This window comes from Heterodontus francisci, chromosome 5, assembly GCF_036365525.1.
Source record: "Heterodontus francisci isolate sHetFra1 chromosome 5, sHetFra1.hap1, whole genome shotgun sequence".
NCBI classification, from domain to species: Eukaryota; Metazoa; Chordata; class Chondrichthyes; order Heterodontiformes; family Heterodontidae; genus Heterodontus; species Heterodontus francisci.
This window is the reverse complement of record NC_090375.1, coordinates 25,102,533-25,125,803: the sequence shown is the minus strand read 5'-3', so window position 1 is coordinate 25,125,803 and position 23,271 is coordinate 25,102,533. Positions and strand designations below refer to the sequence as shown.

At 44.1% G+C, this 23,271-nt stretch overlaps 1 protein-coding gene and 1 non-coding gene across 3 annotated transcripts in view; both read right to left on the bottom strand.

The window, feature by feature from the left end:
- trnat-agu (transfer RNA threonine (anticodon AGU)) lies at positions 1–74 on the bottom strand. Its single transcript has one exon. It is a non-coding gene; the product is annotated as a tRNA-Thr (tRNA).
- A 7,792-nt stretch (positions 75–7,866) lies between these two features.
- Positions 7,867–23,271, bottom strand: part of mppe1 (metallophosphoesterase 1) — a 103,271-nt gene continuing 87,866 nt past the window's right edge. The window contains exons 8-10 of one of the 2 annotated variants that reach the window (XM_068031230.1): positions 23,005–23,127; positions 14,096–14,236; positions 7,867–8,281 (exon numbers count right to left, since the gene is read on the bottom strand). In XM_068031230.1, coding sequence (XP_067887331.1) covers positions 8,162–8,281; positions 14,096–14,236; positions 23,005–23,127 — 384 coding nt within the window. In that variant the 3' untranslated portion in view covers positions 7,867–8,161. Of the gene's footprint in view, positions 10,917–14,095; positions 14,237–23,004; positions 23,128–23,271 lie in introns of both variants that reach the window. The other variant, XM_068031229.1, reaches the window with a different exon arrangement.

The window sequence follows — 23,271 nt, the reverse complement described above, 5'->3', positions numbered from 1 at the left end:
AGGCACCACTGAGATTTGAACTCAGGATCTCCTGTTTACTAAACAGGTCCTTTAACCAACTAAGCCACGGCACCACTTTATTGCCATAGTTTGAATGAAACTTAATAAACTTGTTCTTTTTTCCAAAAAAAATAGTTTCACAACCAAATGTTGTTGCCACGTGCATTCCTGCATTAGTAACGGGGACAAACAAACCTGACAAAACTACATCTGCCGACCGTGGCAGGATGTGGCTAAGTTGTGAAAACTTTTTGAGAGAAAGGAAGTATCTTGAGATTAGCAAGTCTGACCAGCATGTGTCTCGGGAGGGACACCTGATGGGAATGTGAGGATGTTAATCAGCCACCAGCGATTAAAGGCACTTACATGAGAATAGATCTCGTTATGTCGTCCAAAGATGTTAAATGGGTCTTTGAACAGAAACTAGATAAATTTCCTGACAATGAAATAAGGGAACCGATAGATGGATGCCTGAGTATAGGCCATCGAACATCATATAAGGAAATCATAGAGTTTATTCACGATAGGATAAGCCAGAAGTTAAAGATGAAGAAGGTAAGGAAACTTCTGGCTTACAGCACTCACGTTTACACTTAGAGAGATGAGATTATTAACTGAAAAGATCAGGAAACAGAATGGTTGAACCAACAGAGCCAAGAGTCCGTTGACCAAAAACCATCAGATTTGGAACCCTATAACCAGCTTACAACCACTTTGTTGCAGCAGCAATATGTCCTAACCTGAATGCTAGCATAGTCGCAATTGATGCTCGGGAAACTAAAAACCAGTTAAAACATCAAAAGGCTGAGAATGTATGTTTAAAAAGAGAATTGTCAGACATAAGGAGGGCACTCAAAGAGGTGAAGAGTAAACCTCAACAGGAGGCGGATCATTTAACAGTCTGGCACCCCCTCCAACTGTTTGGGCCCCCTCTTGGGCATTATGTGCCCATTTTTCCTGCAATGACGAAAGAGAGGGTGATAAGTCACTGCTGACCTCTGTGGCCAATGGCATCTATTCATTAGAAGCTGCATGTATCAGTGGTTACAGGTCCTCAGCAGCTCTATGGCTCTGACCGATTCTGAGGGTCAATAAGTGCCCTGGGTTCACACTCCTCCCATGTCTAGGAGCCAGAGGGTGAATACCCAGAAACCTGTCCTGAGGGGTAAGGGTTGCACTTACCTTGCCAGAGCATATGAGGTCATTGGACCTTTTCCTTCACTGGATTCAGGATCATCTAACGATTGACATCTTTGTCTGTATGGATGGCCTCCTGCTGCCATTGTTTGGGAAAAGGGCCTCCCTCCTCTCCCTCACATCCTCCAGCATCACTTCTAGGTCATTGTCAGAAAACGGAGAGGCTGCTCTGCCCTGCCCAGAGTTCCAGGTTCCACTCTCCCGACACATTATGGAATAGAGATGCTCCCTTAGACTCGTCTCTGTCGTTTCCCACAGTGAAACAACAAGCACACTAATGGCTGCAGTGATGAGTTTACACACTTCAGTTGTCCCGCCTCCATTCCCACCCCTGCAGCTGCTAACTGGCTGCCAAACCCAACTCCATATCAATTAAAGGGTCACAAGAACACAGGAAATAGGAGCAGGTGTAGACCATACGGCCCATCGAGCCTGCTCCGCCTTTCAATACAATGATGTCTGATCTTGGGCTTCAGTTCCACTTTTCTGCCCAGTCCCCATGTCCTTTGATGCCTGAGAAAAATCTATCTATCCCAGCTTTAAATGTATTCAATGATGGAGCATCCACAACCCTCTGGGGTGGAGAATTCCAAAGGTTCACAACCCTTTGAGTGAAAAAGTTTCTCTTCTTCTCAGTCCTAAATGATCAGCCCCATATCCTGAGACTGTGCCCCCATGTTTTAGATTCCTCAACCAGCAGAAACAATCTCTCAGCATCTACTCTATCCAGCTCCTTCAGAATCTTCTATGGTTCGTAGAAACATAAGAGCAGGAGTAGGCCATTCAGCCCATCGATCCTGCTCTGCCATTCAATACGATCATGGCTGATCATCCACTTCAATGCCTTTTTCCCCACACTATCTTCGTATCCCCTTTATGTCATTGGTATTTAGAAATCTGTCAATCTCTGCTTTAAACATACTCAATGACTGAGCTTCCACAGCCCACTGGGGTAGAGAATTCCAAAGATTCACAACCCTCTGAGTAAAGACATTTCTCCTCATCTCTGTCCTAAGTGGCTTCCCCCTTATTTTGAAATTGTGACCCCTGGTTCTAGACTCCCCAACCAGGTGAAACATCTTACCTGCATCTATCCTGTCTATCCCTTTAAGTATTTTGCAGATTTCAATGAGATCACCTCTCATTTTCTGAACTCCAGTGATTATAGGCTGAATTTACTCAGCCTCTCATCATAGGACAACCCTCTCATCCCAGGGACCAATTCAGTGAACTTTCATTGTACTGCCTCCAGTACAAGTATATCCTTTCTTAAATTTGGACACAGTGAGCTGTATTTTACCAGCCCCTCGACGTCAGGGTTCATAGTTGGGGGGGGCCCCGTAAAATATTTACGGAAGCAGCCCGTCATGACCCCCGATGCTGAGAAGGCCCTGCTGCATATTATCGGTGGCGACGAGGCCTCGGTGCAGCCCCTCCCCCACCCCCCCCCCCTCCGCCAGACAGCAGCGGGGCCTTCATTTGCATATTGTAATGAATGCAAATAAATGGTAAACAACTTACCTCGACTGGGCGACCATCCCATGGCGATATTCCAGCCTGTGGCCGCAAGTCCCCCGGCTTCTGATGTCCGTTTTGGGGGATTCAAGGCGAGATACTGGTAGTGGGGGGGGGGTTAGCGGGAGGAGGTTAATTTTCAGATTGGGAGGGGGGGAATGGGAAAAACACTTTTTATTGGCTGTGGGGATGGTGGGAAGGGGTTGAAGAGCAAAAGTGACGAGGTTGGGGGGGGAAGTTCGGGTTGGTAATTAAAATAAATTTTCTACATATAGGCAAATAAATAATCCATACAGGGGTCGGGAGAGGGTCTCCAGCTTTTAATTATTTTTTGAAATGAAAGTGCACGATAATATCACTCTAAAAGTTAAATTTCTTCCTAAGGGCTTGAAGCCCTTGAAAAATGGCACTAGCGCCTGCACGGTGACACCGGGCCCCACTACCGGGACAGGGCGGCTGCTCCGCCCCCTCCATTTAAATGAGCCCCCGTGCAAAATATCACCAGGCCTCAGTGGCGGCGCTTCCGTTTCTGAAGACCTTCAAAGCGTGCCGCCGTGATGTGCAGCACGCGAATAAAATTCAGCCCAGTTTTCCAGTTGTGTTCCAGTATAATTGTAGCAAGACTTCTTTATTCCCAGCGTCCAATCCCCTTGCAAAAAAGGCCAACATGCCATTTGCCTTCCTAACTGCTCGCTCTTACCTATGTTAACTTTCTGCGTTCCTTGTACCAGCACACCCAAGTCTCTCTGAACATTGACACTTGCAAGTTTCACACCTTATTAAAAATATTCTGCTTTTCTATTTTTACGACCGAGCAACTTCACACTTCCTTACATTATACTCCATCTGTCATCTTATAGCCCACTCACTTAACCTGTCTATATCGCTTTGCAGCCTGTCGATGTGTCCTCCCCTCAGCTTACCTTCCCATCTATCTTTGTATTGCATCCCCCCCGGCCCCCCCCCCCCCCCCACCCCATGAAAATTGTGACTCAATTCTGTTTCCCCCCCCCCAGGGCGGGTTTGGGACCGGGAAACAGTCCTGACTTCCATATCCTGTCCCCAATGCGAAAGTCCAGCCCAATGAGTCAATCAGTTAGTCAGTTAGATGAGAGGCAACTCCCCACAGGACAAGTAAGCCTTCAATCTAATTTAGTATATTGTATTCACTGCTCACAATGTGGTCTCCTCCTCACTGGGGACACCAAAGCAGATGGGGTGACCACTTTGCAGAACACCTCAGTCTGAAAGCATGACCCCGAGCTTCCGGTTACTTGCCATTTCAACACTCCCCCCTGCTCTCATGCTCACATCTCTGTCCTGGTATTGCTGCAGTGTTCCAGTGAACATCAACGCAAGTTCGAGGAACAGCATCTCATTTACTGCTTAGGCACACTACAGCCTGCCGGACTGAACATTGAGTTCAATAATTTCAGAGCATGACGGGCCGCCCTTTTCATTTTTAATTATTTTTTTCTTTTTTATTTGTTTTATCATTCATTTTTTTAACCACCTTTTTCATGTTTGTGCTTTGGACTAGGGCTGTTCAATTTTCTGTCCATTAACACCCTCTCTGCACTAACGCTTTGTCTTTCACCACACCATTAACATACCTTTTGCCTTCGCTCCATGACCTTCTGGTCAGTTATTCTCTGTGACCTTGTCCTATCAACACCTTCACTTTTATTATCTCTTGCCCCACCCCCACTTTATTTGCTTAAAACCTATTACATTTCTAACCTTTGCCAGTTCTGATGAAGAGTCACTGACCTGAAACGTTAACTCTGCTTCTCTCTCCACAGATGCTGAGTATTTCCAGCACGTCTTGTTTTTATTACAAGTAAGCCTTCACCTTGGCTGCAGTATCGCCTAAAGGCTTCTCCAGGGCAGAATGATTGTGCTCAGAATCAAAGACAGGAGGCCTTTGGCCCATCAATTCTATTCCGGCTCTTTCAAAGAGCAACCCAGTTGATCCCACTTCCTTGCTCTTTCTCCATATACCCGGAAATTTTATCTCCATCAAGTATTTATCCAATTCCCTTTTGAAGACCACCATTGAATCTGTATCCCCGTTTCGTTTTTGACATTCATCGTAAAACTGTCCCTCTGATTATTGACCTTTCTGTTAAAATTAACTTTTCACTAACCACCACCCCCGCAGGTCATCAGTTGAACTGTAACTCAGGAATTGTATCCGAAAAAGGGATTAAAATGTCCAGCTGGTGCAGATGAGTGGTTAGTCTGAGGGGCTGGGAAGGGCTGTAATAAAGGATAAGCAGCAAGTTAGCACAGTGAGCAATGACTGCAGACGGATGATAAACCCTCTGACATTAGTTAGATAGTTTACATTTCAATTTGTTAAAGCCAGAAAGTAACACAGTCCCGGGACAGTTTAAACCATTTTCAGCCCTGATGAGTGAAATTCAAAAAGATAATAATTTGAAAATAAATGTATTTGTACTGAAGTAAGACAACGTGTTAGAAACCAACAGATGCTCGGGTAAGATTAGAAAGCTGTAATCTCATCAAGGGTTCAAGACGAGGCCACAAGTTGTCACTGTGAGCACAGACAGATCTCCTGATTGGTTGCCAACAGTGGTTCTAAACTTTTTTGAATGAGCTCAGCAAAAAGCTTTCGGAGTGAATTTTATGCTCTCCCCCCACAGTGACTTCAAAGGCAGGTAAAGCATGTACTTGGGTGGGATAGGGGACCCCGTCACCTTCCGGCCTTCGCTGAAATTAAGTCCTGTGAATGGCCATCCTGCCCACTGCCAATTGAGGCCCTTAAGTGGGCAATTAATGGTGACTTGAGGGCCTCATCCAGCCACAAATAGCCCAGCAGCAGGTGGGCCTCCAGGGATGGGGGGCCCTGATTAAAAGGCACTGAACGAGGGACCCAGCATCGGGAAGTGGGTGCCTGCCGAGAGCCACCCTCTGCTTTTGCTGCCGACTCCCCTACAACCCCCTCCCTCACGAGAACCCTCCCACTCTGACATACCTGTGGCCTGAGTCGTCTGCCGCTCCCTGGCTTCGGGTAGATGTTCCACCAACAGCAGCCACTGCTTCCTCTGATTGGCTAGCAGCTCTCAGCAGACGGGACCTTTATCGCCAGGATCCTTGAACCTTGGAAGGCCCACTGTTGTCCAGTTAGGTGCCTAAATGGCACTTGATTCATTGGGCCTCCCACAGACGGGGCAATGCGGGGTTCTTACTGGCGCTTTTGCCAGACAAAAAGAACCCCATCACCCAGATATAATCCCAGCCACCAGATCAGCTGACGTCCAACTAAGAATTGATAATGGTAAGTGCAAAAAGGCTTGATTAGAGTGTGGAGAACATGTTCCAAGTTTAAGCACAGATTTTTTTTCATCTTTGGCTTTTCTGACTTTCCAGTAAGAATTATTACGAGGAGCTGAGTAAGTGTATTGAATGAGGTTGCATCATTTAATGGATCAGCTGTGCATCAATAATCCTGATGGCCTTTTCCTCACACTTGCATGTATACACAATTTTGTCACTTGACCGAACTCCACACACACAAAGGGTTAAGTGCAAAGTTAGACATAGCAGAGACTACAATGTCTTCCAATGTACCCACATTACATAAAATGCAAGTCTAGTGGGCAGAGGAAGAGGTAATTCTTCCATTATTAAGGAAGAAATCGCAGCACATTTAGAAAGACACAATGCAATCAGAGTCAACATGGTTTTATGAAAGGGAAATCATGTTTGACAAATTTGTTAGAGTTTTCTGAGGATATAACAAGCAGAGTGGATAAAGGGGAACTGGTAGATGTAGTGTATTTGGATTTTCAAAAGGCATTTAATAAGGTGCCACATAAAAGGTTATTGCACAAACTAGGAGCTCAGGGTATTGGGGGTAATGTGTTGGCATGGATTAAAGATTGACTAACACATAGAAGGCCGAGAGTCAGGATCAGTGGGTCTTTTTCAGGTTGGAAAGACGTAACTAGTGGGGTACCACAAGGATCGATCCTAGGGCCTCAGCTATTTACTATCTATATTAATGACTTGGAGGAAGGGAAAGAATGTAGTGTATCTAAATTTGCTGATGATACAAAAATAGGTGGGAAGGCATGCTGTGATGAGGACACAAAGAATCTGCAAAGGGATATAGATAGGTTAAGTGAGTGGGCAAAAACTTAGCAGATGGAGTTCAACATGGGTAAGTGTGAGGTCATTCACTTTGGTAGAAAAATAAAAAGGCAGATTATTATTCAGATGGAGAAAGACAGCAAAATACTGCAGTACAGAAGGATCTGGGTGTTCTTGTACATGAAACACAAAAGGTTAGCATGCAGGTGCAGCAAGTAATTAGGAAGGCAAATGGAATTTTGGCCTTTATTGCTAGGGGGTTAGAGTTTAAAAATAGGGAAGTCTTGTTACAACTGTACAGGGTGTTAGTGAGGCCACACCTGGAGTACTGCGTACATTCGAAGGGTCGAAAGGCTTACTCCTGCTCCTATTTTCTATGTTTCTACAGTTTTGGTCCCCATATTTAAAGAAGGATATACTAGCATTGGAGGCAGTTCAGAAAAGGTTCACTCGGCTGATTCCTGGGATGAAGGGGTTGTTTTATCAAGAATGGCTAAACAGGTTAGGCCTTTATTCATTGGAGTTTAGAAGAATGAGAGGTGATCTTATTGAAACATATAAGATTTTAAGGGGGTTTGACAGGGTAGATGTTGAGAATATGTTTCCACTGATGGGGGAATCTCGAACTGGGGACATAGTTACAGAATAAGGGGTCACACATTTAAAACTAAGATGTGAAGGAATTTCTTCTCTCAGAGGGTGGTGAATCTCTGGAATTCTCTACCTCAGAGAGTTGTGGAGGCTAGGTCACTAATTGTATTTACGGAGGAGGTAGATAGATTTTTGAAATCTTGGGGAGTCGAGGGTTATGCAGAGCAGGCCCGAAAGAGGAGTTGAGGCCTGGGATCAGCCATGATCTTATTGAATGGCGGGGCCGGCTTGAGGGGCTGAATGGCCTAGTCCTGCTCCTATTTCTTATGTGCTTATGTTCTTATGTAAAGCAACAACTGGCCATGCCATCTGATAGGAGAATGCATTGACATTTGTCACCTATTTTGTGTGAGTTTTAAGGAAAACAAGACAAGTTCCTTTTCCAGGTAATTATTTATTTCACTGAATATCTTATTACAGATTCTACCACTTTATTTTATATTGGAGCTGATAATCAACATGGCACTCACCAGGATATCGGAAAATATTCTTCTTGATAAAATAAAGAAGTTTAAATGATCAAGGAGCATCATTGGCTGAGCACATATTTAACTACAGACTAGTGCATGCAGGGCTAATGCTGGTGAATTCCTATTGAGTGAAAGCATCGGAGCTTTGTGCTTCTCTGAAAGTTTCACAACAGCCAATTAAAAACAAAATAAACTTGGACTTCACTCACGGCTTAGTAGGCAATTGCTCCGTGTAGGTCAGTACTGAGTCCTAGAATACTAACAGGTCCACATCTTGATCTGTGCTCGATGCTGGTTTCATCTAAATCCAGGTTACAACAACTGGCTCCACTCTGTAAAGGCAGTAAAGGGAACATTTGCAAGGTTCTGCTCCTGATCAGTGCAGTGAACCTCGCACAGGTAAGAAAAGATCACATTAAGGGTGGTCTGTGTAGCTTCCCACAGATGAGTAGAATGGCCACCTGGCTGAGGAACCAGTCAACACCCATGCCTATGGAATTACAACCCAGCAATAAGGAATTGCTTGGAACTGCCCTGATATTGACCTGAAAATCGTGGCACCTAGCCCAGTCATTTAAATGACTCTGTCCCATGAGTGCCCCCCCAACGTGTTTCAGACCCTTATACATTTAAAATGTTAATACACCTTACACTAAAAAGAAAAGTACAATCGGAGTGGAATTCAATTCGGCAAAACCTTTCAGAAAGGATGTGACTTCTTGTCTCAAAGCTATTGGTCTTTAGCTTACAATGTGCTTCCAGTGAATATAGTCAGGTTTACATTACGGGCCATGTAGTTTGATCAAAGAATGCACTGTTCAAATATTACACCATGACAAAAAATAATGTGCCTTTTTTAAAAGCAAAACTTGAAACATAAGACAGTAATCAAACACATCTGTTAGATGGAATGTTAAAAATGTCCCATTTATATGAAAATATTCCTTATCCAATGTTAAAGCTGTCCAGCTTACATATGGCTGAAACAGACTTAGAAATTTTCCGTTTAAAAAAGGGTTTTACGGGTAAACCGGTGAACAGGTAGGTCACTCACACACTGTGAACCAGTTAACGGGAGCTGTGGAACAAGAGTGTCTGAGACAAAATGAGGAGCAGATTTTCCGGCCCTTGGACTTGTGAACAGATCCAGGCTGTACATCACAGGCACAGTCACAGCTTGTTGTGTAGGGGAACAGCAAGCAGCCTCCTGCCTGGCACTGCTCTGTGCTGACGGGCTTGCTTTACGCTTTGTTTTGCATAAATACAATGATTAAAAGACCTATGCTAAGTCTTTGAATCACTGCCCTCCGGATCGCTACAATTAATAAAGACAGGAATGCAGGATGGTGTGTTCTGAATGATCTCACCCTGATTCTCAAACTCCTACCCTATCAATTTCAGCAACAGCTGCAGGCATCAACCTGCATGTCCAAACCTGTACATCATAGGATTATGAAAGGGTTTGATAGTGAACACAGACAGAAGTTGTTTCCACTTTTGGGGGAGACCAAAACTAGGAGCCATAAACGTAAGACAGTCACTGATAAATCTAATAGGGAAGTCAGGAGAAACGTCTTTACCTAGAGAGTGGTGAGAACGTGGAACTTGTTACCACAGGCAGTGGTTGAGGCAAATAGTCCAGATGTATTTAAGGGGAAGCTAAGTAAGCACATGAGGGAGAAAGGAATAGAAAGATGTGTTGATAGGGTGAGATGAAGTAGAGTGGGTGGAGGGTCGTGTGGAGCAGAAACTCCGGTGTGAACCAACTGGGACAAATAATCTGTTTCTGTGCTCTAGGAAATGTAACTCTATGTAATAATATATTTGGATGGGTGGGAGTGTGGGAAATATTGGTGCGTTTGGATTGGGCGGCAGCAGCAGTACTGACCACCTGAAGTCTCAAGATAGACAGGTCCAGCAATGGGATACTGGGCATATGTATTTGTTTTTGAAACGCACTGTAGTTTAATTTGCAAATTGTATATTATTGTATAAAGAAGTTTCTCCTGAACTCTCTGTTAGCAATACAAGCTGGGCAGGACAGCACATTTAACCACATCAAATTTCATCGAATAAAATTTTAATTAGGCGATTTTATACTAACAACTTAAACATTAGCAAAAGAGAAAAACGCAGTATTAATGAGCATCTGTAAATGTATCTGTTACTAGGGAATAATCATCTGTAAACCATTTATTTTCCACACAGTCTAATGCAATAAACATTAGTTTATTGCCACAATTTAAACGCCAGATAACTGTTTTATGCATACAATTCATTGAGCAACATAACTTACTCAATTACTAACAAATAAAGATGTTTTAGACCAAACTGGTTTCATTTGACTGTACTTCACTGTAACACTGAGATTCAATTAAACAATTTCTTCTTGTAAACACGAAGTGTAGCTGGTGTAGTCATTTGAAGATATTTTAGACTCCTGCTATTGCTTACAATGGATCACACTAATGAGATCAGTGCGATAGCCACTCACTTAGCACAAACTACTCGAGGTAGATCAGCCACATTAATACCGAGTATTGTTTCTGCTTAACTTGTTCGTTGGTACATTTAATGTCATTTATTTAACCAGGGAGACTTGCTCATTGTTCATCAATTCTATTATAACTTGCCGCAATCAGAAGAAATTCTTGTAACACCATTGTATTCAGAATTATTCAAAAAATAGATGCTTTTCTCAAAATACTAAGAAAATCTACACGTCTTCATACAATCTGGAGATCTATACACCAAGACAATAAAGAGGCTGGTGCTCAGGCCAATTCTCTTCTATCAAATGGATTTGTGCTTGTTAATCATGTAGTGCATCATCCATTGCCAGAAATGGAAGTGAAATAATATTAGGTTGACCGCCATAACACCCGCAGTGAGATAAATGGCAACTATGGTACTTTCACGTGGTATAAAACACTTGGCAAGTGTAAAGTCTGTTGCTGTTATACTGGCCTGGAGAAGGAAATGGAGATTGATTCAAAGTTAGTGCTGTCTGAGCTCACTGTGTTTATCAAAATAAGGCAATAAGCAAAAATGGCTACTAAACAACTCAAATATATCTTAAAACTGCAGGAATATTATTTCCTCATCTAAAAGGCTGTTTTATTTGATGGATAAAAAGCATACTTCCACATACAACCCAACCAACTCGTACTCATGGTTGCATTCATTCCAGAAAGTTGTCAGGGTTTGTTTCTGTATTGTGAGACCAGTAGAACTGAAGGTGAATCTCTATACACATCATGAATGTTTTTATCCCCTGCACTGCCGTGCTTTTACAAATAATTTCCCACCAGAAGCTCACACTGAGAATGTACCATTTCAGCACAAAAGCATCTCAAAATCCTGATGTGCAAGACTCAATCGCAACTCCACTTTTCCAACCATAACAAATCCTGCGAGTCTTTCAATCAGTTTTTCTTCTTTTCCTCCATTTTGTAAGGTATTTCCTCAATTACCCCATTCCACGAGAGCAGTTTGGATGGGCAGTTCAGGATTAGGACTAGGGACATAGTCTAAAAATAGAAGCCAGACCTTTTAGGCGTGAAATTCGGAAACACTTCTATATATAAAGGATGGTATAGATTTGGCGTTCTCTTCTGCAAATGGCAACTGGTGCTAGATCAATTGTTAGTTTGAAAGCTGAGATTGATATTTTGTTAACCAAGGGTATTAAGGGATATGGGGCAAAAGGTAAGTTGCAGATCAGCCATGATCTCACTGAATAGCAGAGTAGGCTGCAGACTGAAGCAGGGAAGATGTAAACTTTCTCTGTGGGGCCCAGAGGGTTCTCCTGCTCCCCAGGCCCTACAAAAGCAAGTTAAAAACTTACCTTGAATAGTCTCTTCTGCTTCCCACCCTCTTCTTGGCAGGAAAACTACAGTGGCTTCCCCACTCAGGTCAGCGATAAAATAGCATTTGAAATTAAAATAGCATCAGACCCCAAAATTTAAAGATCGAGACTGAACCAGGCCGGACACTGACAGGTAAGTCACCAGTTTCTGGGTAGAATTAAAATAGACCCATTGACCTTTAAACAAGATAGTGGAAATACCCCGACAATGCAGCGTACTATCACAAGCCATGGCTTTTCACAGAACTGCCAGAAGCAAACTTCACAGCAAAAACTACTTTTTGAAACCTGAGACGGTTTGTTCTATAGAAGCCATCAACTTAAGTTTTACCATTGTTGACCTTCCCTCCACATAAGGAAAGGTCTGCAGCCGAAAGCTGACTACAATATTGGAACGGTCTGTGTGTCAATGGTAGCGTTGTTTTCTTACAGTGCAAATGGGAAGATTTCTCTGCACCAAGGGCCAACGCAAACAGAATCACTTCGATGGAGAGAACAGTTCTGTGCAGTGTAAATTTACAGTTAATCTCAATGTTCAATATTTACTGATTTTTTAGGGCGTTTCTAAAGAAAGAACTAGAATTTATAAAGCAAGTCGCACAGCCTCAGGGCATCCTATTGCACTTTACACACACGTCACTGTTGTCATGTAGAAAATGCAGCAGCCAATTTGCTCACAGCTAAGGCTAACAAACCATAAAGTGATAATAACCAGATCATTTCCTTTTAAGTGTTAATTGAGTGAGAAATATTGACCAGGTCACTGAGGAGAACTACCCCCACTGCTTTTTTCCCCAAATAGTGTCATAGGATCCTTTACATCCACCTGAGAGACATCATCTCCAACAATGCAGCACTCTTTCAGCACTGTACTGTCAGCCTGGACAGTGTGCTCAAATCTCAGCAATGGGACTTGAACCCACAATTTTCTTTATTCGGAGGCGAGACTGCTACTGACTGAGCCACACCTGGCATTACACAGAAGCAGCTGTGGATTAGGAGTATAAATCCAGCTTCTCATTCTTTTACATACATCACAAGTTGCTTCCAATCTATCAATAGTGCTTAAAACAGATCTTTCCAAACTCAAAACCAACAAAATGCAAACTGATTACAGCGTTTCCTGGGCTTCAAGGGACAGATTACTAGAGCCCTCGGATTGGACATCCCTGCCTTAGGTCACATGGCTGAGCAGTAATGGTGCACTACTTAGCTTTCAACATTGCTCAAAGTGTCAGACTGCCATATCTAGGCCTTCTGCCTACAATAGTATAGCAGCCTCACTGTGGCAAGGGGGAAAAAACACTGCATAGTGTCAAGAAAACACTCTATACCAAATGAGAAATATTAATTCATCAGTTGGAAACTTTTTCTTTTATTCATTTGTGGGATGTGGGCATCACTGGCTAGGCCAGCATTTATTTTCCATCCCTTGAACTGAGAGACTTGCTCTGCCCTTCAGAGGGCATTTAAGAGTCAACCACATTGCTGCGGGTCTGGTGTCACATGTAGGCCAGACCAGGTGAGGACAGCAGATTTCTTCTCTAAAGGACATTAGTGAACCTGGTGGAAAGGGATGAGCACAGATACTGATCTCTCTGTCCTCGACCTCCTACACTGTCCGAATGAACATGCTCGAGGAACGGGGCGGCACAGTGGCGAGTGGGTAGCGCCGCAGCCTCACAGCTCCAGCGACCCGGGTTCAATCCTGGGTACTGCCTGTGTGGAGTTTGCAAGTTCTCCCTGTGTCTGTGTGGGTTTCCTCCGGGTGCTCCGGTTTCCTCCCACATGCCAAAGACTTGCAGATTGATAGGTAAATTGGCCATTATAAATTGCCCCTAGTATAGGTAGGTGGTAGGGAAATATAGGGACTGGTGGGGATGTGGTAGGAATATGGAATTAGTATAGGATTATTATAAATGGGTGGTTGATGGTCGGCACAGACTCGGTGGGCCGAAGGGCCTGTTTCAGTGCTGTATCTCTAAAAAAAAAACAGCACCTCATCTTTCAATTAGACACGATGCAGCCTTCCGGCCACTGATGTTCCGGCCGTTGAGAATATCCCTTGGAGTCGGGAAGCCACGGCTTTCTTCCCGATGTCATCTGCTGCCATTTAATAAGACTTCTCCCCTCCCAGCCTGTCTCCAGAGGACTAGTAAAAATCAGCCCGTTAACTCTGCTTCTCTCTCCACAGATGCTATGCCTGACTTACTGAGTGATTCATCAGATATTGTTAAATAGTTCAAACAAAAAAAAAAATGTTCAATTTTCATTTTACCAGAAGGAAGCTGGGATTGTTGCGATTCCTCCAGTTAAAGGATGGTATACTGATCTCAGGAAGGTGTTCATCGTGCAGCACCATACAGGCACTGTGGGTGTGACCACTGAGGATCAGGCGAGGACGGAACCACCAAAGTAACTAGAAACAAACAGAAAGAGTTTAGTTACCACCAATAATTAAACATGTTTGAGCAACAGTGCTGTACTGGGAACCAGTTAGTCCAGGACATCAAAGGACATATCACAAAAAAAAACCCAGAAGCTAAATACAACTGTTGATGGAAATCTGAAAAATAAACTAAATATGCTGTAAAAACACTCAGCAGTTCAGGCACAGCATCTAAGGGAAGAGACAGAGTTAAGGGGGAGTATTTTAACTTGCTTGACCCGCCAGGAGCGGGGGTAGAGAGTGGTGCTAGAGAGCGGGAAAACAGAACGTCAGGGTGTGGAGGTTTAGCACGTGAAGTCACTGACAGCTTCCCTGCCCGGAAGACAACCCTACCGACAGGCTTGGCTCCCAGTCGGGTAGCGAGCAGTCTGGAGGAGGCCACAGGGTCAGGTAAATCTGCACTCTGACCAGGAGCTGAGGCCAGAGATCAGGGGCCAGAGGAACTGGAAGTTGGGGTGGGGTGGGGGAATGGGATGGGGGAGGGGGGAATGTTGTAGGGGGAGATTGGAGGCCTGGGGAGAGATTGGAGGCCTTGGGTGGCGGAGTGGGACGGGTGGGAGGGGGGCGGTGTTGTTGGGGGCCGGAGGCCAGTGGTGGTGAGAGATTGGAAGTCTCTGAAGAGTTGACAAGGCAACATACAAACATACGGATTAGGAGCAGGAGTAGGCCACTCGGCCCCTCGAGCCTGCACCGCCATTCAACAAGATCATGGCTGATCTGATTGTAACGTCAACTCCACATTCTCGCCTGCCCTGCTAACCTTTCACCCTCTTGCTTATCAAGAATCTACTTACCTCTGCCTTAAAAATATTTAAAGACTCTGCTTCCACCACCTTTTGAGGAAAAGAATTCCAAAGACTCACAACCCTCAGAGAAAAAAATTTCTCCTCATCTCTGTCTTAAATGGGTGACTCCCACAGTGATCTCTAGTTCAAGATTCTCCCTCAAGAGGAAACATCCTTTCCACATCCGCCCTGTCAAGACCCCTCAGGATCTTATGTTTCAATCAAGTCGCCTCTTAATCTTCTAAACTCCAGTGGATACAAGCTTAACCTGTTCAACCTTTCCTCATAAAACAACCCGTCCATTCCAGGTATTAGTCTAGTAAACCTTCCAGCAGACTGGACCCAGCAGGTATTTGGAAAGGTAGCAACCTCCTGATTCAGCAGTATCTTGCCTCGGTTACTGGCAGGTTTCCTGAGGCCAGGGTTAAATCTTCAAATGCTGAATTAAAATGAGGCAGGCAGTGTCAAGCCACCCACGCACCATCTCACCTCCATTAAAACCAGAAGTGGGCAGCTTAGCGTCGGGGTCTAGACTTTCAACAGTTTAACCCCATGATGTGACCGACCAATCGTAAGGGGAACGGACAGGCGTTTCTGCGGCTGCTAAAGAGACTCCAGGATGGTATGTTGCCTCCCTGGTGCTAGGGTCAAGGAAGTCTCTGAGCAGCTGCAGGGCATTCTGAGGAGGTAGGGCAAGCAGTCAGTTGTCATGGCACATATCAGTACCAATAACATAGGCAAAAAAGGGATGAGGTCTTTCAAGCTGAATATAGGGAGTTAGGACGTAAATTAAAACGTAGAACCTCAAAGGCAGTAATCTCAGGATTACTATCAGTGCCACATGCTAGCGAGAGCAGAAATAGCAGGATATATCAGATGAATATGTGGCTGGAGAAATGGTGTAGCGGGGAGGGATTCAGATTCCTGGGACATTGGGACCGGTTCTGGGGAAGGTGGGACCAGTACAAGCTGGACGGGTTGCATCTGGGCAGAATCAGGACCAATTTCCTTGGGGTGGGGGAGGGGGGGGGATGGGTGGTGTTTGCTAGTGCTGCCGGGGAGGATTTAAGCTAGAATGGCAGGGGGATGGGAATTTGAGCAGGAGGATGGGAATCTGAGCAGGGAGACAGAGGAGAGGGAAACAAGGATAGAAATGAAAGACAGAAAGGTAAGAAGCAAAAGTGGAAGGCAGAGAAAACAAGGGTAAGAAACAAATGGGGCCGTACTGCAAAATAAAGCTAAGATGACTAACAATGTTAAAAGACAAGTCTAAAAGCATTTTGTCTTACTGCGCGGAGCATTCACAATAAGGTAGATGAATTAACAGCGCAAATAAATATCAATGGTTATGATACAGTTGCGATTACTGAGACATGCAGAGTGACCAAGGATAGGAACTGAACATCCAGAGGTATTCAATATTTAGGAAGGACAGGCAAAAAGGGAAAGGAGGTGGGGTAGCATTGTTAGTAAAGGAGGAAATCAATGCAATAGTGAGGAAGGACATTGGCTCGGAAAATCATGATGTGGAATTGTATATGTGGAGCTAAGAAACACCAAGGGGTAGAAAACATTGGTGGGGGTTGTTTATAGGCCCCCAAACAGTAGTGGAGATGTAAGGAATGGCATTAAACAGGAAATTAGTATTGCATGCAATAGGAGTACAACTGTAATCATGGGTGACTTTAATCTACATATAGACTGGTCAAACCAAATTAGCAATAATACTGTGGAGGAGGATCTCTTGGAGTGTGCACGTGACGGTTATTTAGACCAATACGTTGAGGAACCAGCTAGAGAACAGGTTATCCTAGACTGGGTATTGTGCAATGAGAACAGATTAATTAACAATCTTGTTGTGCGGGTCCCTTGGGGAGAGCGACCATAACATAATAGAATTCTTCATTAAGATGGAGAGTGAAGTAGTTGAATACAAAACTAGGGTCCTGAATCTAAATAAAGGAAACTACGAAGGTACAAGGTGCAAGTTGGCTATGGTAGATTGAGGAACTTTACCAGAAGGTTGATGGTGGATAGGCAATGGATAATATTTAAAGAACGTATGCATGAATTACAACAATTATTCATTCGCATCTGGCGGGAAAATAAAACCAGAAAGGTGGCTCAACCATGGCTTACAAAAGAAATTAGGGATAGTATTAGATCCAAAGAGGAGGCATATAAAATTGCCAGGAAAAGCAACAAGTCTGAGGATTGGGAGCAGTTTAAAATTCAGCAAAGAAGGACAAAGAGGTTGATTAAGCGAAGTATGAGAGTAAACTTGCGGGGAACATAAAAACTGACTAAAAGCTTCTATAAATATGTGAAGAGAAAAAGATTGATGAAGACAAATGTAGGTCCCTTACAGTCAGAAACAGGGAAAATTATAATGGGGAACAAAGAAATGGCAGAACAATTAAACACATACTTTGGTTCTGTCTTCACAAAGGAGGACACAAATAACCTCCCAGAAATGTTGGGGAACCAAGGGTCGAATGAGAGGGAGGAACTGAAGGAAATCAGTATTAGTAAAAAAAATAGTGCTTGGGAAATTAATGGGGTTAAAGGTTGGCAAATCTCCAGGGCCTGATAATCTACATCCCAGAGTACTAAAGGAAGTAGCCCTGGAAATAGTGGATGTATTGGTGGTCATCTTCCAAAATTCTATAGACTCTGGAGCAGTTCCTACAGATTGGAGGGTGGCAAATGTAACTTCATTATTTAAAAAAGGAGGGAGAGAAAAAACAGGGAATTACAGACCAGTTAGCCTTACCTCAGTAGTGGGGAAAATGCTAGAGTCTATTATAAAGGATGTGATAGCAGAACACCTGGAAAGCATAAATGGGATTGGACATGGGTTTACAAAAGGGAAATCATGCTTAACAAATCTACTGGAGTTTTCTGAGGGTGTGACTAGTACAATAGACAAGGGAGAACCAGTGGATGTTGTGTATTTGGATTTTCAGAAGGCTTTTGATAAGTTCCCACATAAGAGGTTAGTGTGCAAAATTAAAGCACATGGGATTGGGGGTAATATACTGGCATGGATTGAGAATTGGTTGACAAACAGGAAACGGAGAATAGGAATAAACGGGTCTTTTTTCGGGTGGCAGGCAGTGACTAGTGGGGTACCGCAGGGATCAGTGCTTGGGCCCCAGCTATTCACAATATATATTAATAACTTGGGTGAGGGAACTAAATGCAACATTTCCAAGTTTGCAGATGAAACAAAGCTGGGGGAAATATGAGCTGTGAAGAGGATGCAAAGAGGCTCCAATGTGATTTGGACAAGTTGGGTGTGTGGGCAAATGCATGGCAGATGCAGTATAATGTGGATAAATGTGAGGTTATCCACTTTGGTTGGAAAAACAGAAAGGCAGATTATTATCTGAATGGTGATAGATTGGGAAAGGGGGAGGTGCAAGGAGACCTGGGTTCCTTGTACATCAGTCGCTGAAAGCAAGCATTCAGGTGCAGGAAGCAGTTAGGAAGGTGAATGGTATATTGGCCTTCATCGCAAGAGGATTTGAATACAGAAGCAAGGATGTCTTACTGCTGTTATACAGGGCCTTGGTGAGACCACATCTGGAGTATTGTGTGCAGATTTGGTCTACTTATCTGAGGAAGGATGTTCTTGCCATGGAGGGAGTGCAAAGAAAATTTACTAGGCTGATTCCTGGGATGGCAGGATTGGTGTATGAGGAGAGATTGGATCGACTAGCCCTATATTCACTAGAGTTTAGAAGAATGAGAGGAGATCACATAGAAACCTATAAAATTCTAACAGGACGAGACAGGCTAGATGCAGGGAGGATGTTCCCGATGGCTGGGGAGTCCAGAACCAGGGGCCACAGTCTCAGGATATGGGGTATGCCATTTAGAACTGAAATGAGGAGAAATTTCTTCACTCAGAGGGTGGTGAACCTGTGGAATTCTCTACCGCAGAAGACAGTGGAGGCCAAGTCATTAAATATATTCAAGAAGGAGATAGATATATTTCTTAATGCCAAAGGGATAAAGGGATATGGGGAGAAAGCGGGAACAGGGTACTGAATTAGATGATCAGCCATGATCCTTTATGAATGGCGGAGCAGGCTCGAAGGACAGAATGGCCTACTCCTGCTCCTATTGTCTATGTTTCTATGTTTCAAACCTTTCTGCTTTCTGGGTTTAAAATTCCCCCAATGTTTCAGGTCAATGACCTTATATTAAAACTGAAATAGGTTAGATATCTAACAGTTTTTAAAGTAAGTACAGAGGCAGGAAAATGGGGAGAGGAGGAAAGAACAAAAGGGTACACTCTGTGATAAGACTGAGAGATTAAATGACAATGCAGAAGGTAGTGGTGTTGGGACAAGTTTATAAACTAGAGAGATAAATAGTTACAGGGCACCCAAGAGAAAATGGGAGTGATGATTAAGATCTAAAGTTTGTTTATATTATCACCTCCTTTGCATTGCAGGCTGATTCCATAGCATTGATGGCAATAAATTATTTTGAAACATCTGCACATGTCCAAGATTGTGACTTTTGTTTCAGGCCCCAGACCTTCCCTCCTGGTTGGGGAAGATATGCGTGATGAGAAGTTTATTTTTGTCTGCATTAGATTATTGAGTGAGCGTGTGAGGGGAACTTAATAACCTCAATTCATACAGAAAAATACCCAGCCATTCAATACAATTCAGCATTGCACCCAGACGGGTTTTCTGGATGGGAATTGATGGGAGTATTGCATACGTATCAGAAGTCACAACTGGTTTCTATCAACTAAACGGTGGTTTTAAATGCTAAAGTCCATAAAATGTCGAGGTGTTTGAGGTTAGCTTCCAGTGTTGTTAGGAAGGGAGTTCCAGGATTTTGACCCAGCGACAGTGAAGGAACGGCGATATAGTTCCAAGTCAGGATGGTGTGTGACTTGGAGGGGAACTTGCAGGTGGTGGTGTTCCCATGTATTTGCTGCCCTTGTCCTTCTAGGTGGTAGAGGTCGTGGGTTTGGAAGGTGCTGTCGAAAGAGCCTTGGTGAGTTCCTGCAGTGCATCTGGTAGATGGTACACACTATGCATCGGTGGTGGAGGGAGTGAATGTTTAAGGTGGTGGATGAGGTGCCAATCAAGTTTGTCCCAGATGGTGCTGTATGAACTGCACTCATCCAGGCAAGTGGAGAGTATTCCATCACACTCCTGACTGGTGCCTTGTAGATGGTGGACAGGCTTTGGGGAGACTGTATTAGATACTTGCTGCAGAATTCCCAACCTCAGAATTGCTCTTGTAGCCTACACTAGATGGTAGCCACTGCAGAGCTGAGAGTGTCAGCTAATTGCAAAAATTTCAGATTAAGAAAGGTGAGAGTTCAGATATCACTGCCAGTGTGTCAGCTGGGTTCAGTCAGAAATGAAGATCTAAGTGAGACAGATAACCCTCCCACAGAGTTACATCTACTCAACACTCCAGAAGAGAATGGCTGTGTCCCAGGGAAGGAAGGAGATTGTCAAGACCAAGCCACTCATGAGAATGAGGTCATGTACGTCCTTAACATTGTTAATCACACATTTGGGCTGGATTTTAAGAGCCCGCCACCGCGATCTACCGCGTGACAGTTCATTTAACTACTCAGGTCGGCCCGCACCGCCCCCACCCCTCCCCCAAATCACTTGGAGGGGGCAGATTGTCCAACGCTGGCAATGGCGTCAGCTGCCTGTGCGCAGGCACTGGTGCCATTTTGGAACGCCAGCCATCCCTACTGGTATATTTACATTTTTAAAGAGACACCACCCCCCCCACCCCGTCCCGCTGTTGCAAACAAAATTCTAATGCCCCTTTCCCACCCCACCAATAACAATAAAGTTAAGTATCTGCCCTTCCCCACCAAAACACTTACCTTACAAATATGACCTTCCCCCCGCCCCCCCAAAATGTACAAAGTTCACAGTTCACCCTTCACACCATCCCCGACAATCATGACGATTATCTGACCCCGTCCCCCCCACTCCTCACACTAAAAATCTTAACTCCCCCTCCCCCCACCAGTGTCACGCCTGTTTTTTCCCGGACTGGGAAGTAAAGGCACGGGAGTGCCGGCCACTGCTCAGAAGATCGCAGTGGTCCCGTAAGAAGGGAGGTAAGTTTATTTAAATGCATTCATGGTACGCATTTCAATATGCAAAGCCGGGTCCCATCGCCCAGCAGCTGGGGGGGGGGGGGGGGGGGGGCGTGGGTGGGGGGGGTGCTGCCACGGAGCCTCACTCCGCCAGGAGGATCGGGCCCAGCCTCCAGGTGTCAGGCTCCATGGCGGACCTCTGCCACTCAGCCACTGTCTCCGATTTTTGGGTTTGGTCAGTTTTGTCAAAAATTCAGTTGACTGTGGTTTCGGACTACCCACCGTATCAGCTATTACATTGTGGTAGCTTACGTGATCATTTGTCAAACTGTGTTTAACAATGTTTTACCACGTGATGAGGTTCCTGACGTTTAGGAGCGAATCTGGAAGCTGCCTCTATGTTCTAAGATAAGGTAAGCCTTTCACCACAGAGACATGTCCACCCAGTCCCACTGAGATGAACTTCAACCTTTTAGGAAGATAAACCCTGCTTTTAATTTTTTTAATCCCAAATTCATAGGAAAATAATTCTTTTAACCTTATAACCCGTTATTATGGCCGGATTCCTGAACACTTTCTCAATGATTTGGCAAGAAAGAGTTAATTTACCTACTGAGCAGGTTGAGGTGAACCAAATCGAGGGTTAAGTAAATAAAATTCATTTTGACTGGGACTAGATTAAATGTAAGACAGTTTACGCAGCTGAACCAGACACTTCGAGACCTCGACTGGGAGGTAAAATCCCAGATAGTTCTTCAGCAAGGACTTAAAAGATGGAAATAAGGATTTGTCTAGTTCTTTGGCATATATTTGTCAGGCTATCAAAACCCAGCTTTCTTACACACTGTGGTAGATATGAGTGAGAAGAGACACAGGATTTTACCAAACTGTATTCACAAAAAACATTATTAAAAAACAGTGAGAAAAGAATGCGGTGTGTTATCTGTGCTCCAAGTATTTATCATCCTGTTAATCTGCAAAAATTTTCACAGGACAGCTATCTGTAGACTTGCTTTGCGATTTATATTTCGTCCCCTTTGAAATATGTTTGTTTTGTTATTTGGATTGTATTAATCTTCAATCACTAGCCTACCAGCATACTTTATACCATATGCACAGAGCAGAATTCTGGGACACTAGATTATGTATCAATTTCTATTAACCAGGTGGGGAAGGTTTGCCAAGATTTCTTCCATTCCATTACAGCAGAATGTACAGTGAAATAAAAAACAGGTAAAACCCGTAAAGAAAGTAAGAATTTCCATTTCTATCAAGCCTTCCACAACCTCAGGACATCCCAAAGCGCTTTACAGTCAATGAAGGTTTAGTCACTGTTGTAATGCAGGAGACATGGCAGCGAATTTGCACAGCAAGCTCCCAGAAACATCAATGTGATAATGATGTGATAATGACCAGATAATCTGTTTTTGAACAGCACTGGTTGACGGACAAATATTGGCCAGTGGATCTCCCCTGCTCGTCTTTTGAGATAGTACCTTGGGATCTTTTACATCCATCTGAGACGGCAGACGTGCTCTTGGTTCAATGTCTCATCTGGAAGACGTCACCTCTGGCAGTGAAGCACTCCTTCAGTACGGCAGTAGCAGTATCGGCTTCACCTATCTATGAAGTCTCAGGAATGGGTCTTGCACCCACAACTTTCCAACTGTGAAGGTAGAGAACTCCCCACTGAGCCTCGGCTGACACACTAACATAGCACTAACTGCAAGGCACTGCTTTACTTCCACCTTATCCGGCTGAAAGAGCATTCAGTGGGGAGCGGCACACTGCCGAGCCCATGTAAAAAGTAGCGTTACCAAACAGACTTGTCTCAAGCTCCTACGCGTCAGTCTTACTTTTTTGGAAGCTTCCAGAGACAGCGTATCAAACTTCTCCCGGAATAGCAACTTCTTTTCCTCAGGAGATGCAGAGTCTTCACCCGTACACTCCGCATCGCTGACACGATAAAGAGGATAATGCTGGAAGAGTCAAATACAAACCGGGAAACTATTAATACAACAACAACCATGACTTGCATCGATATCAGAGTTAGCGAGCAACCCAATAGCGCAGTCAGGAGAAATTCAGAGTGGTTAGAATGGGAAACTGGCTATTTCTTTTAC